The 18390-nt window shown below is 36.9% G+C and overlaps 1 protein-coding gene across 1 annotated transcript; it reads left to right on the plus strand.

Moving 5' to 3' along the window:
• Positions 1–641: 641 nt before the first annotated feature.
• On the plus strand, positions 642–17646 carry LOC146460808 (protein VAC14 homolog). Its single transcript, XM_085087699.1, has 16 exons — positions 642–840; positions 1075–1225; positions 1436–1603; positions 5693–5755; positions 6698–6805; positions 7433–7542; positions 8175–8281; positions 8526–8657; positions 9489–9739; positions 10557–10622; positions 11140–11369; positions 12402–12576; positions 13941–14059; positions 14296–14375; positions 15152–15308; positions 16505–17646. The coding sequence occupies exons 1-16, from the start codon at positions 740–742 to the stop codon at positions 16659–16661; spliced, it is 2175 nt and encodes a 724-aa protein (XP_084943825.1). The 5' UTR covers positions 642–739; the 3' UTR covers positions 16662–17646.
• Positions 17647–18390: the final 744 nt, after the last annotated feature.

Consider the following 18390-nt stretch of genomic DNA (forward strand, 5'->3'; position numbering starts at 1 on the left):
AATTTCGAGTATACCGTAACCTGTTGTGGCAATCGTATGGCGGACCAACCAATGAAGCCATTTCAGTGAAAATTGAAACCTTGAGACTGCAGTACACTCCTTTAAACTGGTTAGGAAATAGGTTGTTTTTGAAGCAAGGTGGACCAGCGGGAAGCTCAACTGTTTTGCCCCCTGGTGGACAGACCTGTTGACCACCCCCCAAGTAACCCACAGGAAATTTAATTAAAATACGCGGTAAAATTTGTTGACCTTTGACAGAACGTCCCTCCCATAGATTTTGCTTTGTTTCATATGTTTCTAATTCACAAAAAAGGCCGTAGTTTTTTAAGAAAACTCAGCGTTTACATAATGAACTTTATAGTGATTCATTTACGAAGCAATGGACACCCCTCCGCGTCGTTTCCTGAACAGCATGTACACAGTCAGTAGTGAAACTTGCTGTCACGCGATTTGCAAATTGGGAGTAGAGAAAGAAATCTAAGCTTGCCTCTGACTATTGCGGTGATTTCATAAAAATGGGAGTTATTCATAGGCAAAAAATTTCAGATGAGGAAAGGGAAACAAGCGGAAACGAAACGGAAGCCGAGAAAATATCGAGGAGACGTTACGGGTTTCTTACACAACGTGAAAACGACATTGGCCTGGGGACGAGGGTAGCGCCTGCAGGAAAACTGCTTTGCAATCTTGCAATTTCGCAGCGTGAAAAAATCGCACAAATGTGGTCCGATTTTTCGCTACAATGGCGGAAAAGGACCTCTTACCACTAACACAGAACGTCGTTCGTGGATTGAATGACAAATTATACGAAAAACGCAAAACAGCAGCCTTGGAAATCGAACGGTAGGTCGACTTCTTGTCATTGCGGCATTTCTCCATGTTTGGCTCGATCTTCAGTTTTGGTTTATCATTGGCGATATTGTCTGGATACGTTACGATTCTTACACTGTTATGATCCGAAAACGAAAGAAATGATCACATAGCATGTTAAATGAAAATGGGCCCGTTTATTTACCAGTAATTCCCTGTTTTAAATGTTTAAGCTTAAATGTTGTTTTTATTTGTTATTTCTTTCAGCATGGTAAAAGAGTTCGTGGCCAATAATGATGTTAGGCAAATCACACGTTTGACTACTGTGCTTGCTGATGAATTTGCAGTTTCGCACAACAATCATTCGAGGAAGGGAGGCCTTATTGGGCTCGCTGCTACTGCTATCGCTTTGGGAAAGGTACAAGTGCATTATAAACATTGTTAGTATTTATCGCAGATGCACTATTGATGTTACTTTTAAAAATATTTAGGTTCTTGTCGATTTTTTTTGGCAACAATTTACTTTGGTGACCCTGAGTTAAAATCCATTATCACAAGCTCAATTATTTTAGTATTGCCAAGCTTGTGCCATCTTGTGGTCTAACAGAATTGTATGTTTTGTTCCCAGGATGCTGGTCTGTACCTGAAGAATCTTATTCCTCCTGTACTGACCTGTTTCTATGACCAGGACAGCAGGGTGCGGTACTATGCTTGTGAAGCTCTTTACAACATTGCCAAAGTAGCAAGAGGCTCTGTGTTACCCTTCTTCAATGATGTATTTGATGGTCTTAGTAAAGTAAGTACTCACCTGACCAATATTTGGTGGTAAATCACTGAAGCATGAGTATTCAGTCAACCGACCAACCAACCTATCAATCAGTCAGTCAGTCAGTCAGTCAGTCAGTCAGTCAGTCAGTCAGTCAGTCAGTCAGTCAGTCAGTCAGTCAGTCAGTCAGTCAGTCAGTCAGTCAGTCAGTCAGTCAGTCAGTCAGTCAGTCAGTCAGTCAGTCAGTCAGTCACTCAATGAATCTTTATTACCACTGAGATTATCTGTATTACCATATTAAGAGCATTTGCCATCATGCAGCCAATAACGTTTCATCGTACACTGTATTCTTTGAATTGTGTTTGGCTCACTTGTGTCTATTGTAAAACCAGAACCCTTTAGGTTGTATACATGTAGCTGTAAACCCCAATGTTATTTTCTTTCCCTTTTTTCATGTATACCTTTATCAAGTTTTCCATAGGGTTTTGATAAAAGGTGGCCCACAGTCAAAGCTCATGGCCTGGCAGCCCGCAGCCCACTTCCCAGTTCACTGCCCCACAGCCCGCGGCCCATGCCACTTCACAGTTCACAGCCCGGACATTTTTTTATGCCCACTTCAAGATGACCAGTAGTCTCCCTGTGCGAGGGAGGTTATAAGATGACGGATACTATAAATCACACAGTTACTTTTTCCTACTTTTTTAACCCATTGATCACCAGCCATTTCCAGAGGTTTTCCAACTTTTGGCCAAATTTGCAAGGTGGTTATTTCCAACCCCACGTGCAGTAAAAATACACAACTTACAGGGCAAGAAAAAAACACCCCTTTGGTCTAAAATAGTTAAAATTACTAATTATGGAATAAAATACATCAGTTGCCAATTAAAAGTTTTCCAAAAAACAAACTTGAAAGTAAAAATTTCCAAAATTTCGAGGGAATGTGTTTGTTTACGCAAGATTACCCAGTTGTCACATTTCGTCAATGGAAATAGAATAAAAAAAAAACAGACAAAAAGCTTTCGTAAATGAAAAATTGTATTCAGAAAAGTCTTTGTTTATGCGTAAGAAAGAAACGCGTATAGGGTAATTCTAAATGATTAGAGATGCGCAAGCCATTTGAAGGAACTACAAGTCCATTTCGAAGCAAATTTATTGATCCATGCAGAGCATGTTTTTCAAAACTTTCGCAAAAATTGTTTGGAATACGAAGAATCGGTCAATTAGAATTGTAGTATTTCAGTACAAATTGACATTGAATCAAACCTGTAATTTTTTGGCTGTTGAATTCCCAGAATTACTGGAAAATTATGTAGAAAGTCCAAAACCTGAATAATGATTTGAGATGTCTGCTAGCTCGTCGCCTGGACAAAACTACAATTTGTCCTCGAAGCACAATTTCTTTGCCATTATTTCTCGGATTTCCGCAGTTGAAACTGTTGAGTATTCCTTAGTAGTTCTTCTTTTGATTTACCGTTTCGAAAAGGTCTGTTTTCCTTTGAAAAACACGAAAATCGGGGACTAAACATCTAGGCATCTGGCCCACACGGCAACAAAAACTGAAATTTGAGATGGTTTTGCGTAGACAAAAAGCTCTTAGGCCCCCCTAAGACATATAAATATATGCACAGAAAGTGGATTCTGATTGGTCAGTCCTTTCTGAAGACAAAGGAACGGAATGTTAACCAAACGCAATCGTGCGTGAAATTGCGGCCGATTTTTGGCCGGCACAGTGATCAATGGGGTGAGTTAGAAAAAGAAATGACCGAAATAAGAGTCGAACTCAGGTCATCGGATTCCCAAGTGAGAACCTTACCTCTAGACTACCGATGACTGGCTGCCACAATCAGCAATATTTTGGCTTAGATATTGTAACCCGTAATATAAAGCAGGGTTGTCGCTAAGCGCCGGCTGGGAAAGAGGGCATCGCCGTCTGAATTTTGGGTGGCAAACACTCGGTTAAAAGGGCAATGAACAGTTCTTTAGTTACCCACAAGCAATTGTTCGATTTAGAATAATATATTTTAAGTGAAAAGGTTGAATAAACTCCTGACTACCTTGAGTATCGATGCCATAAAGTAATTGAAATAAATTCTTGTTTTGAGAACTTGTTTACCGTGTCCTCTTTCCGTTTTCTGCGTCCGCCATCTTGTCAACACGAAGCTTGGTAGCCCCCGCATTCAAGGCGTTGCGAAAGATTGGGAACGAGTTTGTTACCAGGTATTTGTGTCAGATCGGAGAAATAAGAAGTCTTTCTCTGTAGCATGACAGAGAAAAAAAACATGAAGGAACTTCTTCGTAATGTTTTCATACAGCTTTTAATTGGTTAAATTTTATTGCTTTTAACATGTTTATGCTCATGAATAGCAAGAAGAACTGGGCAAACGGAGGAACAACTGAACAAACCAGAAACGTAAACGGTCCGCCGAGTGCTCGCCGGCGAAAACGAACGAACGAGAAACCGAGTAAACGAACCCGCGAAACTGAATGAACAGCTGAACGACCGAGTGGACAGCTCTTTTATTTGCAGTTCTAAGCGTTTATAAGAATCGATTTTCTGATATTCTAGTGCAAACTTAAAAGCACTTATCTTTTCGGAACGAATGGAAAGCGATGTAGCTTTCGTTCTCATTACTTTAGTGTCAAGTAAGTGTTGAAAATCTTACGCACATATTTTCATTTTTAATGTTAGAGTATACCTGGCATTCATGAATGAAAAATGGGATTTAGTTAGATAAGATAAGTTGTTAGGTTTTGAATTTTGTTTAGGAGAGTTAGGTTATTTCTAATTTTTATACTCCTGATGGATTTTACCGTGTTTAAATAAAGAACTATTCTACTAGTGAGCTCACTAAAAAGAGAATTAAGAAAACAGCATAGATTGACGAACTGTAGTAAAACAAAGCACTGTCTGCTCAGAAGCCAGGTCTGTCATTCTCCTTAGGGGCACAGTAAACAGACCTGGTAGAGAGTTCAAGGAACGCCAAACAACGAAAACGACACGAAGGAAATATGGAAACGTCAAAGCGCGAGAGAAAATTTTGAATAAATTCAGAGTGAATCTCTGTACCACATGTTTCAAACTGCGGCACCACAGCTGACCTTCGCTTTAATGGTTGTTTCTTTTTGCATACACAACAGAGCCCCTAGATTTCACCAGAGTGCACAAATTGAATTAAAATTTTCATAATTTCCTGGGGAGGCCCCCCAGACCCCCTAATGGGAGGGGGCGACCCCCTCCCATACCTACCCCTCCGTCGGCTACGCTGACGGCAGAAGGCACTTCGCGCGTTCTTTAGCCGGCTCAATTTCTCAGCTAACCGGCAGACAAACTTCTTAGCTACAACCCTGATAAAGGCTAACTGCAAGCTACCTAGTATTAGCTAAATTAGGCCAACCAGAGTGTTATTTTGTTAGTTACCAGTCTGGCATGGTAAATATCTGCCATCTTGAAGTCAGAGCATAAAAAAATTGACTGGGCCTTGAACTGTGAAGTGGGGCATGGGCTGCTGGGCCATGGTCTTTGAGGTGGGTGGCAGGCCATGGGGCTATGATATGGGAAATGGGCTGTGGGCTGCCGGGCCCTGCAGGCCGCAGGCCACCTTTTATCAAACCTGTTTTCCATGTTATTATGCAAAATTAAATTAAGGCCTTAAACTTACAGGTAGGTGACAAGACCGACAAGTTGTATAGGTAGTTGAATCTCTTGTGAAACATCAGTGAGAAACTTTGAATTTCCTGCCTGTTGGACATTCTCCGTGGAACTACAGCGATGCAATAAATGGGTGCCATCTGGTTGTCAGCTGTTTAATGATGATTTAAATTTCAATTGTGTTAATAGCCCATGGCCAGTTTACAGCTCTGTGTGTACCTGGCCTTATTTTAAGGCTGGAGTTGACATTGTTTTGAATGATACAAACCTCACAGGCTTTTCAAATGTAATTGCAAACTAGTTAGCAAAAGAAGAACCTGATTTTCATCATCATCATCATCATCATCATCATCATCATCATCATCGTCATCATCATCATTCTTGTTCATACCAGAAGGTGCATAAGGCCATAGGATTGTGCACGTACTGTAGGTTTATAGTAATTTATTTTTCATTCACTCTGCTTTCAGCTTGCAGCTGATCCAGACCCCAATGTAAAGAATGGAGCTGAGTTGCTTGACAGACTAATAAAGGTATGTAGTATAATATGTAAATTCTGTAAACTAAACTAAATACAATGTACATGTAATCAAGTAGTACAGTGTACAGTTAGTACATGTTAAAGTTTTTAGCTGACCAGAGAGCTATTTAGACTAATAATTGGAGTGCTATTTAGGTTAACCAAGTGCTATGTAGGCTAACCAGAGCATTATTTTGTTAGTTACAAGTCTGTCATGGTAAGTATCCGCCATCTTGAAGTGGGCGTAAACAAAGCTGGGCCATGGCATTTGAGGTGGGTCGCAGGCTGTGGGGCTGTGAACTGGGAAGTGGGCTGTGGGCCGCCGGGCACGACTGTCTTTCAGCAAAGCCCCTTCTGAAAGGTGACCCGTGGCCCGGTGGACCACAGCCCATGGCCCGAGTCCTTCATCCCACCTCAAAGGATCTACCTTGTTGATGTACACACCTACAAATGTAACTGTGGTATCTGTTTTTAGAGACTCCACTGCAATGCCAGCAAATGCTATGAATAGTTACAAGTGCTCAATGACCTGGCCTTTGACTAGAAGTGAGGCTGACCTCCATACTTTGGAAATTCAAACTACATGTAGTTAGCATTACAATGACACAATTTTCATATGAAAAGCAGTGAGGTTGTTTATCCAAAAACAAAGCCAAAAAAATAAAAAATAAAAGAATTATAAAATATATCCCTCCCCCCCCCCAAAAAAAGCTTGCTTCCACTAAAAGGCCAGGTCACCAAGCATGCAATGTAAAATTGGCTATTTTAAAAGTTAAAAATAGTGGCAGATTGATTATTTTAAGATAAGATGTAGTTTTACCATGTGGAGTTAAGAAATCTAGGCAAAATCAATAAATGTTATTAAAATTTTTTGTTAATAAAATGATATTTTTCAACTTTTTTGGGTTGATTTAGAGTTTTGTTCCTCAACATGCCCTGTCCTCTTCCATTGCAGGATATTGTGACAGAAAGCTCATCATTTGATTTAGTGTCATTTATTCCTCTGTTAAGAGACAGAATTTACACTGCAAATCCATTTGCCAAACAGTTTCTGGTTTCTTGGGTAAGTACCAGTTACCATTTGTAAAAAGCTATGACTTGAATGATAGATCCTCAATTATTCAGACTCACTGGAACTCCACCTAAAAGTAATCTGGATAATCAAGAAAAGGGGTATTTCTTAGACATACTAAAATTCAGTTGAACGCCTCACCAGACAACATTTTTGTTTTATGAACAATCACGCAGTCGTGGGTAGTATCAGGGAAACATACACTCAGTCATGTGTTAAAAAAATGGGATCAAACGTACATGCACATGTACACTTGACGTTCTCATGGGTTTCTCATGTTTTGCGATCAATTTTCACTTGGCAACACCATGGATTAATTTAAGAGATTGCTGGCAGCTTCCTTGCTGAAATTTGTTATATTTGACTTTTTAATATTTACGAAGAAACTGGGAGCAAAATTGAAAAAAAAAGTTGAGATCATGGCAAGTCCAGGACATTGAGCTCTGTCACTTTGTTATAGAAGTTTCATGGCTGTATCATTGTAGCTTGGTTGTAAAAGATTGCATTCAGTTAGTGCTCAGTTATTTCATGCTGGGCAATAGTATGTATTTTACTTAAATACTGTCAGTGATCTTTTATTAATGATACACGTATTTGTTGTGATTTATCTTTGTTTAGCTGATGGTATTGGATGCTGTACCAGACTTAGATCTCATCGCCCATCTTCCAGAATTTCTTGATGGACTATTTCATATTTTCAAGGACCGCAATGCAGAGATCAGAAAAATGTGAGATATAATTTATGCAGGTTTTTATTTTTACTTACTAAGTAAGCATGATACAGTACCACTAAAAGGTACATGTGGGGCTATTACCACACTTTAGCTGTTGACTATAGAGGCAATTGCAATTTGTGATACATAACTTAATATGAAGATCATGTCTTAAGAAATCTGAAACTTGCCTCTGGGGGCTTGAAAATGTCAAGTTCTATGGGTTGGTCTTCTGGCAAAGATCAATTACATGTATAAGCATTTCTACATGTTCAGTGAACATGCAAGTACATTTATGGAAAGGCATGAATACAACAACAGAATCAGAGAATTGCATCTTGTGAGAAATTTTAAGAGGCCCTTGGATGTGACTGTATGACTTTTTGAAGGAGACTGCAGATGATATGCTATAATGTACACTTAAGGTGACATTGTGATTTTCAGTATATCTCAGAAGTTACTACATGTACATTGCACATGTTCATTGTGAGTCAAACAATATGTAAATTTAATCTAAACTTTATCATTAATTAAAAATCCTTACAGTAAGCATCACCCTTAAAATTGAGCAGTACTTTTACGATGTACATTATGTGGTGCTTTTTTTTTTTTTTTTTTTTCATTTTTGCTCAAATTTGTTTCTGTAGGTGTGAAGCAGTCCTTGGTGAATTTCTCAGAGGCATTAAAAGAGAATCTAAAAATGTCAACTTTGCTCACATGGTCAATATTTTAGTCATACATTCTCAGTCAGAAGGTAAATAGATACATTTCTTTATAGAAACAGACAGGTACAATTTGTAAATTTTGATATTAACAGTAACAGCAACAGTACAGTAAAAATAATCTCATTACTGGTAATAGTACAGCAGCTCACTGCAGCAGCTGTAGCGGCAGCAGAAACAGTACTGGAAACAGTAACTGAGTAATTATAGTTAGTAAATAAATAAAGTTATTTGAAAAATAATGATATTTTAGACTGACGTTTTGTTAATTTTCAGATGATGTTATCCAGTTCACTGCTATCACTTGGCTGAGAGAGTTTATCACACTTTCAGGACGGACAATGTTGCCTTTCATTGCAGGAATATTAAAATCAATATTGCCTTGTATGGCCTATGAGCAAGACAAACAAAATATCCTTCATAATAATTTTTTATCTTTGTGCCCGGCCCCTCCCCTCTCCATTCCACCTGCCAGGATTCTCTCTTTTGTGAAGGTTTTGTTAACACCCCCCCCCCTCCCCCACACCCTTCCAGATATTCCTCAAAATAATGTAAGATACAGTTACACCCCCACCCCTTCCCTCCATGGTAAAAGTTTCTTTTGTGATCTAAAAGCATTCCAATATTTCCCTTCAGTGAACATTACAGTGTAGCAGTCGACTTTGTTTCATATGGGAACTAGAGGGGAAATTTAAAAGGGAAACATAATATATTGAACCTGTACATAATTTTGTAAATCCTGAAAAAATGTTTGTGTTTGAAATAACTTTTTTTTTCCATTTACTTCAAGTCTACTGTCTGTTAGAGTCAATATCAGTAAGGTGGCTTGAATGTTGAACAACGCTTTTCCATGGCAGTAAATTTGGATTGACTTCAATCTTCTCTTACCTCTTGTAACCAGTAGTACAATTTGTACATGTTTACATGGTTGTCTGCACTTTCGTGACACAGGAGGTGCTTATTCAAGACAGGGTGTTTGATGATGATGATGATGATGATAATAATAATATTATTATTTGGTAATAACTAGTCTTTATTAACCTGTCATTACTCATGTACATCTAGCATACTCAAAGAAGTGCATTAATTGGGGACATGTACATGCACACATGTACACCTAACCTATAATACAAATAAAATTATAATGATTGAGGATGCGGGCTTCATTGACGAAATACTAACAGGGTAAAACTTACAGAGCTTATTGCTTATAAGTTGGAAAATACCCTTGACTCTTCAAAAATATCAAAGAAGCTGCTAAAACAGTCAATCAAAGTTTAATGCGACTGATCACAGAAGATGATGACAAAGATTTTGACAGTGATGCTATATCCATGGACTGTGATAACGTTGTTGCTGAACCACAAACTCAGCTGGATCTTGGTCCAGTAGTAGCAGTATTAACAGAGAAGTTGAAGCATAAGTCAATACAGACCAGAATAGCGGTGCTACGATGGGTGCTGCTTCTTCACATGAAAACACCAAACAAGGTAAAAAAAAAAAAGTAAAAAATAAATGACTTTATTTAAGTGTCAAAGGATTTAGCGCGGTAGCGCTAATTGGGGACACTATAAACCAGTGAAATAAATATGCAAACTGAAAATAACATTGTTAAAAATCCCAACTGGTGGGAGGCAAATCAGTTGGCTATTTACAAAGCGTGGCCTTGGGGCGGGACTTGAACCTGGGGCCTCCAGATTACACGTTGGGCGCCCCTAACCACTAGGTCACGCCGCCTCCCACTAGGTGCATTACATTTGCTTTTATAAGACAGAGACTACAGTATCATGCTCTGTCCACCCTTGGGCAGTCAGTAATGAACAAAACTGTTGAGGAGACCTACTAAACTGTTTTGGGTGGGGGAGGGTAAGGGGGCAACCTTGTGTTGGACTTATAACCAAGCAAAGATTGGGAGGGGAATATTCATTTGGTAGTTCCATTAACTCAATCTTTTCTTTAAAGGTGGGGTTTCAAATTATTGTTATTAGCAGTTTTTTAAAATTGTCGTTATTGCATAATAGGCAAGGATAATAAACAGGCATCATTTATAATTTTTTAGCAAATTTGTTAGATATTACTAGTCAGACTAGTATGCACATGTATATGAATTCCCACAAAACTGTTGTTTTGGGCCAGACAAAATTTTTACTGTTTTTGTGTCTTATGGTGAGTTTCCACGACTTAAATAAAAAGTGACAGTGCACTAAAATAAATAGCTCCCCAGTGCTCAAACAGATTTGATACATGTACATGTAGCATTGTCCCATGTTATATTTGGTTAATATACATGTAATTTATGTGTTTCAGATATTTGGTCAGATTGAACAGCTTTTTCCTGAACTTTTAAAGACTTTGTCAGATCCCTCAGATGAGGCAAGTAAACCTTTATGCTGTGGTTTAGTAATTAAAGTAACTTAAGGTCAATTTTAGGTCGCAAAAGTACATGTAATGTGACTGTGAAATTGGACAAATTCTTACAAAAAATCATTATTAATAGTGTATGTGTTACAATGTATATTGTTAATTTACTCTTCTTGTGAATTTTGCTCAAAAAAGGCATTTATTTTATTAAATTAATAATAGATGATTGTTGCAAACAAATTTTCTCACCTTCCGTAAATTAACGTGATTCAAATTTGTAAAACCCAACATTATTTTGCAGTTCACAGGTGAGTGCTAAATTTTTCACATGTCGCTCAAGACAGTAAGTACTGTGTTTCAGTTTTGAAATTGAGGAAATTCAAAGAAATGCTCTTTTGCATAAAATTTTATTGATTCAAATTACTTTTTGTCAGTAAACAAGACAGTCTTTTTAAAGTAAGGACAGGTTTCTGGTTGTAGCATTTCTATATAGACTACAGCACCATGTCTGAGAGAAGTTTTCTCATAGGTTGTTCTTCTTGACTTGGAGGCACTTGCAGAGATTTCAGCTTCCCCAGCTGGCCCTCCACGGAACAGCCCAACCCACAGCATGTCAGAGTCAGGATCACCCGCCGCAGAACAGCCCTCTGCACCCCATAGGCAGCTCAACAAATACTTCCACAAATTCATGGACAATGTTATGCTACTGTTTAGAACTGACAAAAAGCTGCTAGAGGAAAGGGGTTCTTTCATTTTGAGGTACATTGTAACTGGTAGTTAACTTGACCTTGTGTTGTTGGTTAAAAAGTCTCTCTACTTGTTAATTTTGGTTACTGTTGCAAGTCAGTCAGTTAGCCAGTTGTTACACCATGAGGAGCAATGATGGCGCTGTGGTGAGAGCACTCACCTCCCACCAAAGTGACCTTGGTTCAATTCTCGGACTCGGTGTCATATGTGGGTTGTTGGTTCTCCTCCAATCCTTGCTCCAAGAGGTTTAATTTTCTCTAGGTACTCCAGTTTTCCCCTCTCCCAAAAAAACAACATTTCCAAATTCGAATTCAATCTGGAAAGTGTCCCCATACTGTAAAGCGCATTTTGATCATCTCGTCATGGAATTATGCACGATAAATTTAATTACAAAACTTTCTTTTTTGGTTGGTTGGTTGGCCATGGCCTGTACACACCATAAGGGTTCCCAGACCCGATCTATTTATATTTGTCACCCATCACTTGCTTTCAGTTATATTGCTTTATAGAGGATAGTTAATTAAGTGACAAAATTGCATTTATTTAAACTAGCCAGGATACATCCTTTGAAGTGAAAACAAGAAAGCATTGCTGCAGTATTTTATTTAATTTACTTATTTTGTTAAGATGTCAGTTGACCAGTACACCGTACTTGGTCCGTCAAAAATCTTGTTACATGTACAGGGGGTGTGCAGATTTATTCAATATGATGCCATCCAAATTTTGCATGATAAGGCAGGAAAATTGACTCTTATTAACTATTAAACTAAACAGGATAAACTAAGAGCCAGCAATAAGTGAGAAGTCTCTTATCCTGAACAGCACATAAATTTTAGTTAATAATCATTATTCATACAATCAACTGCTACAACATTCAAGGACTTCAAATCCATAAAATCATGTGTCACACTCTACATCTGGGTTGCATAAGTAATGACAAAGACATCAGTACAATAATGGGAGATGAAATAATATTATTGTTAACCAAAGAGTTAACATTAATTAAAATAATTTATTGTTTTTTATACCGACATCTCTTTGCAGGCAACTCTGTCTTTTATTAAATGCAGAGGATATTTACAGAGCATTATCAGAAATCATTGTTCAAGAAGAGGACTTTCAGTTTGCATCACTCATGGTGCGATATCTGAACATGATCTTGCTTACATCCAGTGAGCTTTTTGACCTCAGAAACCAACTTAGAGAACTGGCCACACCAGTAAGAAACAGTTACTTGTTTTGTTTTCAATTTTGGATTATTATCATGAGGGGAGCAGGGATGGCGTAGTGGTGAGAGCACTCGTCTCCCACCATTGTGGCCTGGGTTTGATTCCCTGACTCGGCGTCATATGTGGGTTGAGTTTGTTGTTGGTTCTTGTCCTTGCTCAGAGAGGTTTTTCTTTTGGTACTCCAGTTTTCCCCTCTCCTTAAAAACCAACACTTCTACATTCCAATTCGATCTGGAAAGTGTCCCCAATTAGTGTTCTGCGTCAAATACATTGACACTTTTAAAAATTAAGTGATTAAATTTAAATAAAAGTACTGAAAAAATGCAGGAACAGATTTGATTGTTTAATTAACGAAATGCTGTACATCAAACAATTAAGACCTCGCTTGAATGTACAAACAGATTTGATCCACGCCAAAGTGTTTATTTAAATATTTAAATTACCCCATTAATGCAAATCTAAGGTTTTACTCTGTTGAACTCGCTTGTATTATTCATTCCTTGAGAATGGCGTCATGACATCGCCGAAATGTCGGAACGTTATATCGTTAGTTTTTACTTGCCTGTGTATTTCTAAAGCATTATTAATTAATTAATTAATTTATTTATTTTTATGGGAATCTAATCTCATAATACATTGCAGAGACAACTGTTCTATATTGTAACTCACATTTGAATGACACTGCACATGTATTATTACCAGGGGCCAATTTAAAAACTTCAACACTAAGTCTTGTGTTAACAATAATTATTAAGCTGTGCCTTACAGCTTGTAATTACACAAGCATTCAGAAAATGATCTCAACAAACATTGTTAAAAGTCTTTAATGATGGTTATTGAACTTGTTTTTGAACCCTTTGTTGAGTTCTTTCTTGTGTTCATGTGTAAAAGCAGGGTCCCATGTTGTATTTAAATTACAAGGGTAAAAGTTTTTAATATTAAATTATTAAATTGGCCCCATATGTACATGTATGCTGTACAGTATTGTATGGTATTTGCAAGTAGGGCCCTTAACATTGACTACCCTGTAATGCTGTCCAGTAGTCTCCATGGCAATAAATTAACTTATACTATAGATGGTTTGGTGTGTAGTATCACTATCAATACAAATTAGAAAAAATAGAAGAAAATTATGAGTAAAAATATATAGCGACATCACTACACACCAAAACATTTAATAAGAGATTTATGCATCCACCAAAAGGTTTTTTTTTTTACAGTTGTTTACTGCACAAATAACTAACTTTACAAATGTCACATCATATTTGTGCTTGTTTTGCACATTATTTGAAAAGTACTTTGAGGTAGAGTTGGATAGTTTTGAATATCATGGTTGAATATTTTTCTTTTCTAGGAGAGCTGTTCGCTGTTTTCCTGCCTGTACCATTCCTGGTGTCATAACCCTGTTGCCACGGTTTCTCTGTGTTTACTTACACAGAACTACCAACATGCTTGTGACTTGCTCATGATTTTGTATCCTTGACAACATTTTTATGTTATTAGTAATAGTTATATGAAAAAAGGCAAAAACTGAAACAAAAAATTTCTGATAATTTAATGGTTACAGAATTATAGGGGTTATAACTAGGCGAAACACCATTGCTTGCCCTGTCTGCATTAATAAAATATCTCTATTTTATTTTATTCTATTTTATTTTATGGTAGTATTTTAATTTGTTGAGGTATATTCCTTGACCCTTTTTTATCAGTGGACATCTAGAAGTGAATGTTGAATTTCTGATTCAGATTGATAAATTGGTTCAACTCATAGAGTCTCCTATATTCACATGTGAGTATAGTTATACAGAAACCACTTTCCACCAACAATGTGTACAGTAAGTTTTGATAAACCATTGAATCAGGCTGCATGGTCATTATGACATTTTCAAATTTTCTGCTGGAAAATGTTTTTGGTGTAACCAACTAAGAAGTTAATGGAAAAAAGTCTCACAGAGCGTGCATTACAGAATGAATAAGGCCAGCTGCACACATGCATGCTTCCCAAGAAAGTAAAAAGCAACTTGCCCCTCTCATTTAACGTTTTCTCATATTCAACCCAAAGTTGGGGTGCATGGATGCTTTTAAACTAATCTGAAAAGGACAGAAGACATCAAGAAACCTCAATTACAGAAAAAAAATGAGTTTTGCTCGTGAGCATGCCTCAAGAGGAATGTTGTTCAAAATACTTGCCTGAAACAACCAAGGGAATGTGATTTTCCATGTTCAAAAAGTTTTTTTAGCCAGTCTACCAGTCCTTTTTCATACTGTCTGTATAAATTCTATAATTATAACTGCCTAAAAATAGCAAACGATTAAAGCTTTAACTATTTTAAGCCAGGGAAGTCTGGATGTCATAAGCCCAGGCAGGGTTCCAGTTCAGGCTTTCCCGCCACCATACTTACATTGTTAATTAATGTATTATGTGTTGTATTATAAAGTAAGTGTGGCAGATCAAACAAATTTTCTTCTTTCTTTCAAATTAGCCTTTAAAAAAAAAATTACCGTACTTAGTCATTGTCAACTGGTTAATCAAGACTTTGTTTTTTAACCCTCTTTTTATTTCAGACTTGCGTCTTCAGCTCTTAGACACACAGCACAACCATTTCCTTCTCAAGTCACTCTATGGTCTGCTAATGCTTCTTCCTCAAAGTGATGCCTTTACAACATTAAGAAACAGACTTGATTGTGTGCCAAATGGAAGAGTACTTCCATCTGATATCAGGTAAACAACTTTCCAATAAGCTGTATGGCCTACAGAACATACCAAAATATACCAGAAAGGTCCAGAATGTTGGTGGGAGTAAATGGAATGCATTAGAAAACAGATCAATATTTGAGTTCCTGTTATTCAGTCTCTTGTGTGTAAATACATGTAGTTTTGGTGGGGATTTGACACCTTGTTAGATCCAACTCTGGACCAATTTCAGACCTGGGCACCACCATGTTCAATGCTGGTTTTCAGAACTGGAGCCAATTCAATAGGACTTTAATTGCATAATGTTTGGATCAAACCATGCTAAGTAATAGGCCATTTCCGAGTTGCTGTGAACCCAATCACTATAAAAGCGAGGCTAAGTGCTAAACTTCTCATATTTAATATGAAAATTAGTTTTGTTTGCATGTGAATGAAAACTGATTTTCATGACAAAAATTTCGCACTTAGCCTCGCTTTCATAAAGAGGTTCAAAGCAACTCGGAAATAGTCTATTAATTAATTAAATATATTAGCATGACCTTAGTGTAACAGTACTTGTCTTGCTTAATTGGATGACAGTTGATTTGGCCAGACTTCATGCTAATGTTGATCATGCTAACTAGGAGAAATTTATTTTGGCACAACACAACATAATGTTAACATCAGGTCTTGGAATTGATTAAACAGTTTTATTGAATTGCACCCTGGCCCTTAAAATTTGCATAAGTACATGTAAAGCTGTGAGTATTGTTAGGGTAATCAATGTAAACAATGACTTGTTTGTGTGTAGAAACAAAACAAAACAACAAAAACAACTAAAGCGATTACTTTATAAGTCATGGAAATGATAATGTATGCACATATCCCAACTCTCCCACATGCAGAATTAATCTCCTGGTCTTGGACCCACAGGTCACCATATCTCCCAGCAGATAAAAGCAACTTTGGTGTAATTAATTTATGGTTTTCTAATTCTTGCTCCCATATCGTTTGAAGATCATTAATGCAATGTTCATTGTATTCATTTTTAAAATTATGCTCTTTCAATTCCCCCAACAACTGTACATGTTCCTACATGTAATTTCAGACTTTGTAGAAGGCAAACCCATAGCTGATTTACTTGCCAGGTTTAATATTTCCAGGAACAACCTCTAGACTTTTTTTAATGTAATTTACTGTAATCTTGATAATTATATGCTAGTGAACTTGTCTTTTTCTTTCAGTGACAAGAAAGGTGCTGGTGATTTCCCTTGCCGTGAACATGTGCAGAGAATAAATTTTCAAGAACTCTTACAGCAGTTCAAGACTGTGCAACAGAAACACTTTATAAACAAACATTCTCGTTCTCCACATCTTGCTAAGACTCTGTTAAATTTCTAACCACAGGAAAAAGAAAAAAAATATAGAAAAATGCATGAATTAAAGGATAATTTTTAAAAATATTTTTCAGTGTAAATTAGTTATTTGGAGGTACATGTAGTTATTAGTAAGCATGGCTTTATCTGAGCTATGGAACATTCGTTTACTACATAACATGAAGATAGCAATAACTATTTTTATTTTGAACTATTTTAAGATGGAGATTAGGTTAATAATGAGATAGAGTTTTATCTCATGGCAATAAGGAAATAGCGTATGCATGCAAAGATAGTTGAAAGGCTCGGGCATTATCAAGCTATAGTCGTACGTATACCTCTTTAGCTCAGCTAATTAGATTTGCCAGAGTTTTTACATCTGGCCTCCAATTCCTTCAGGAAATGTTGCCTAGTTGGTGTTTTATCCAGATGCTGTTTTGAGCTTCTTTTTACAACAAAAACAAAAATTTTGCCCATAATCATGGGCATAATCATTTTTACTCCAAACTAGCCACAAAAAAAGTGAAAATATCTCAGGGCAATAATTTCTGAAGGAACAGAGGGCCACATACAGAAAAAGTCTGGCAAATCTGAGCCAAAACAATAAAAAGCGATCATTCTATGAAGCACCATAATCAGTTATGCCCCGAGAACTTCATTTAGGTTACATAATGCAATGCATATAAGGACCAAAGAATTTCAGTAAATGCAGCTGGTTAGCCAAGCAGAGTTATTCTCAAAAACGTTTCATTTATGTAAATACCTAAAGTAGGCTATAGGTAAGTTGGAGCTTAGCAAACTGTAAATTCAACCCATTAATTGTGAATTCTTTTGCTTAAAGCAACAAAGTTATGATAGCAAATATGTCGCCAGGTTGACCAAAACAAATTATTTTTTGTTTTTTCTTATTTTTACTATTACACTATTATTATATTATACTATTACTATTACTGTGATCATCCTTAGATTTAAGTCCTAAAATTGAATATATATTTTAAGCCAATGGAAAATGTAGTTTTGGTCTACTCATTTTGCAGTCTTAAGGGCCGTTCTTTTTCTGTTGTTTTCTTCACATATATCTCTTGTTGGTGACTACAAAACATTTTTGCTTTGTACGGTAAAAACTACCATGCATGGGCCTTTGTGAATCCTAACTGTTTTCTGTTTCAGTATCCTTCAAGCTTGTGCTCATCATACAAAATTATTACTGGCACAGTTTCCTCCATGTTTAAAATATAGTCAGCAAACGTGAACTGCAGGTTATTAATAGCTGTTGGGAAACCAAACTTCTGAGCTCACAGTCATTTGTCCTACAAGAGTAGTGAAAATGTTCAAGACTGTAGTGTTTAAATGGTTTCACGATTTCAAACTGCCATGGATATTGCAAAGACACTGAAGACAAGGTTAAGTAGAATAATCATTGTACGAGATTATAAAATTTTATCGTCAGATGCGTGGACACTTTTTTATCATACAAGAAAGTCTTATTATCTCTTCACTTTCCAACAACACCACCACTATATTCTAAATTAATGATAACAGGACTAACAAGCAAATACATGTAGCATTGTCAAGGTGGGTCAGTGGTAACATGAGTAAATAAATTAGAATTATTTAATAAAGAGAAAAAGGAAAATTACTGTGATAAAGATAGAAAAGAGAGAAAGAACACCAGATTTCAAGGACTGAGGTTGGAGGTTAGGAATAGTAGATCTATTGATTTCACGTTCAAAATGTAAGGCAGCGCTATGATA

This window comes from Pavona decussata, unplaced genomic scaffold (assembly GCF_977016875.1).
Source record: "Pavona decussata unplaced genomic scaffold, jaPavDecu1.1 SCAFFOLD_207, whole genome shotgun sequence".
NCBI classification, from domain to species: Eukaryota; Metazoa; Cnidaria; class Anthozoa; order Scleractinia; family Agariciidae; genus Pavona; species Pavona decussata.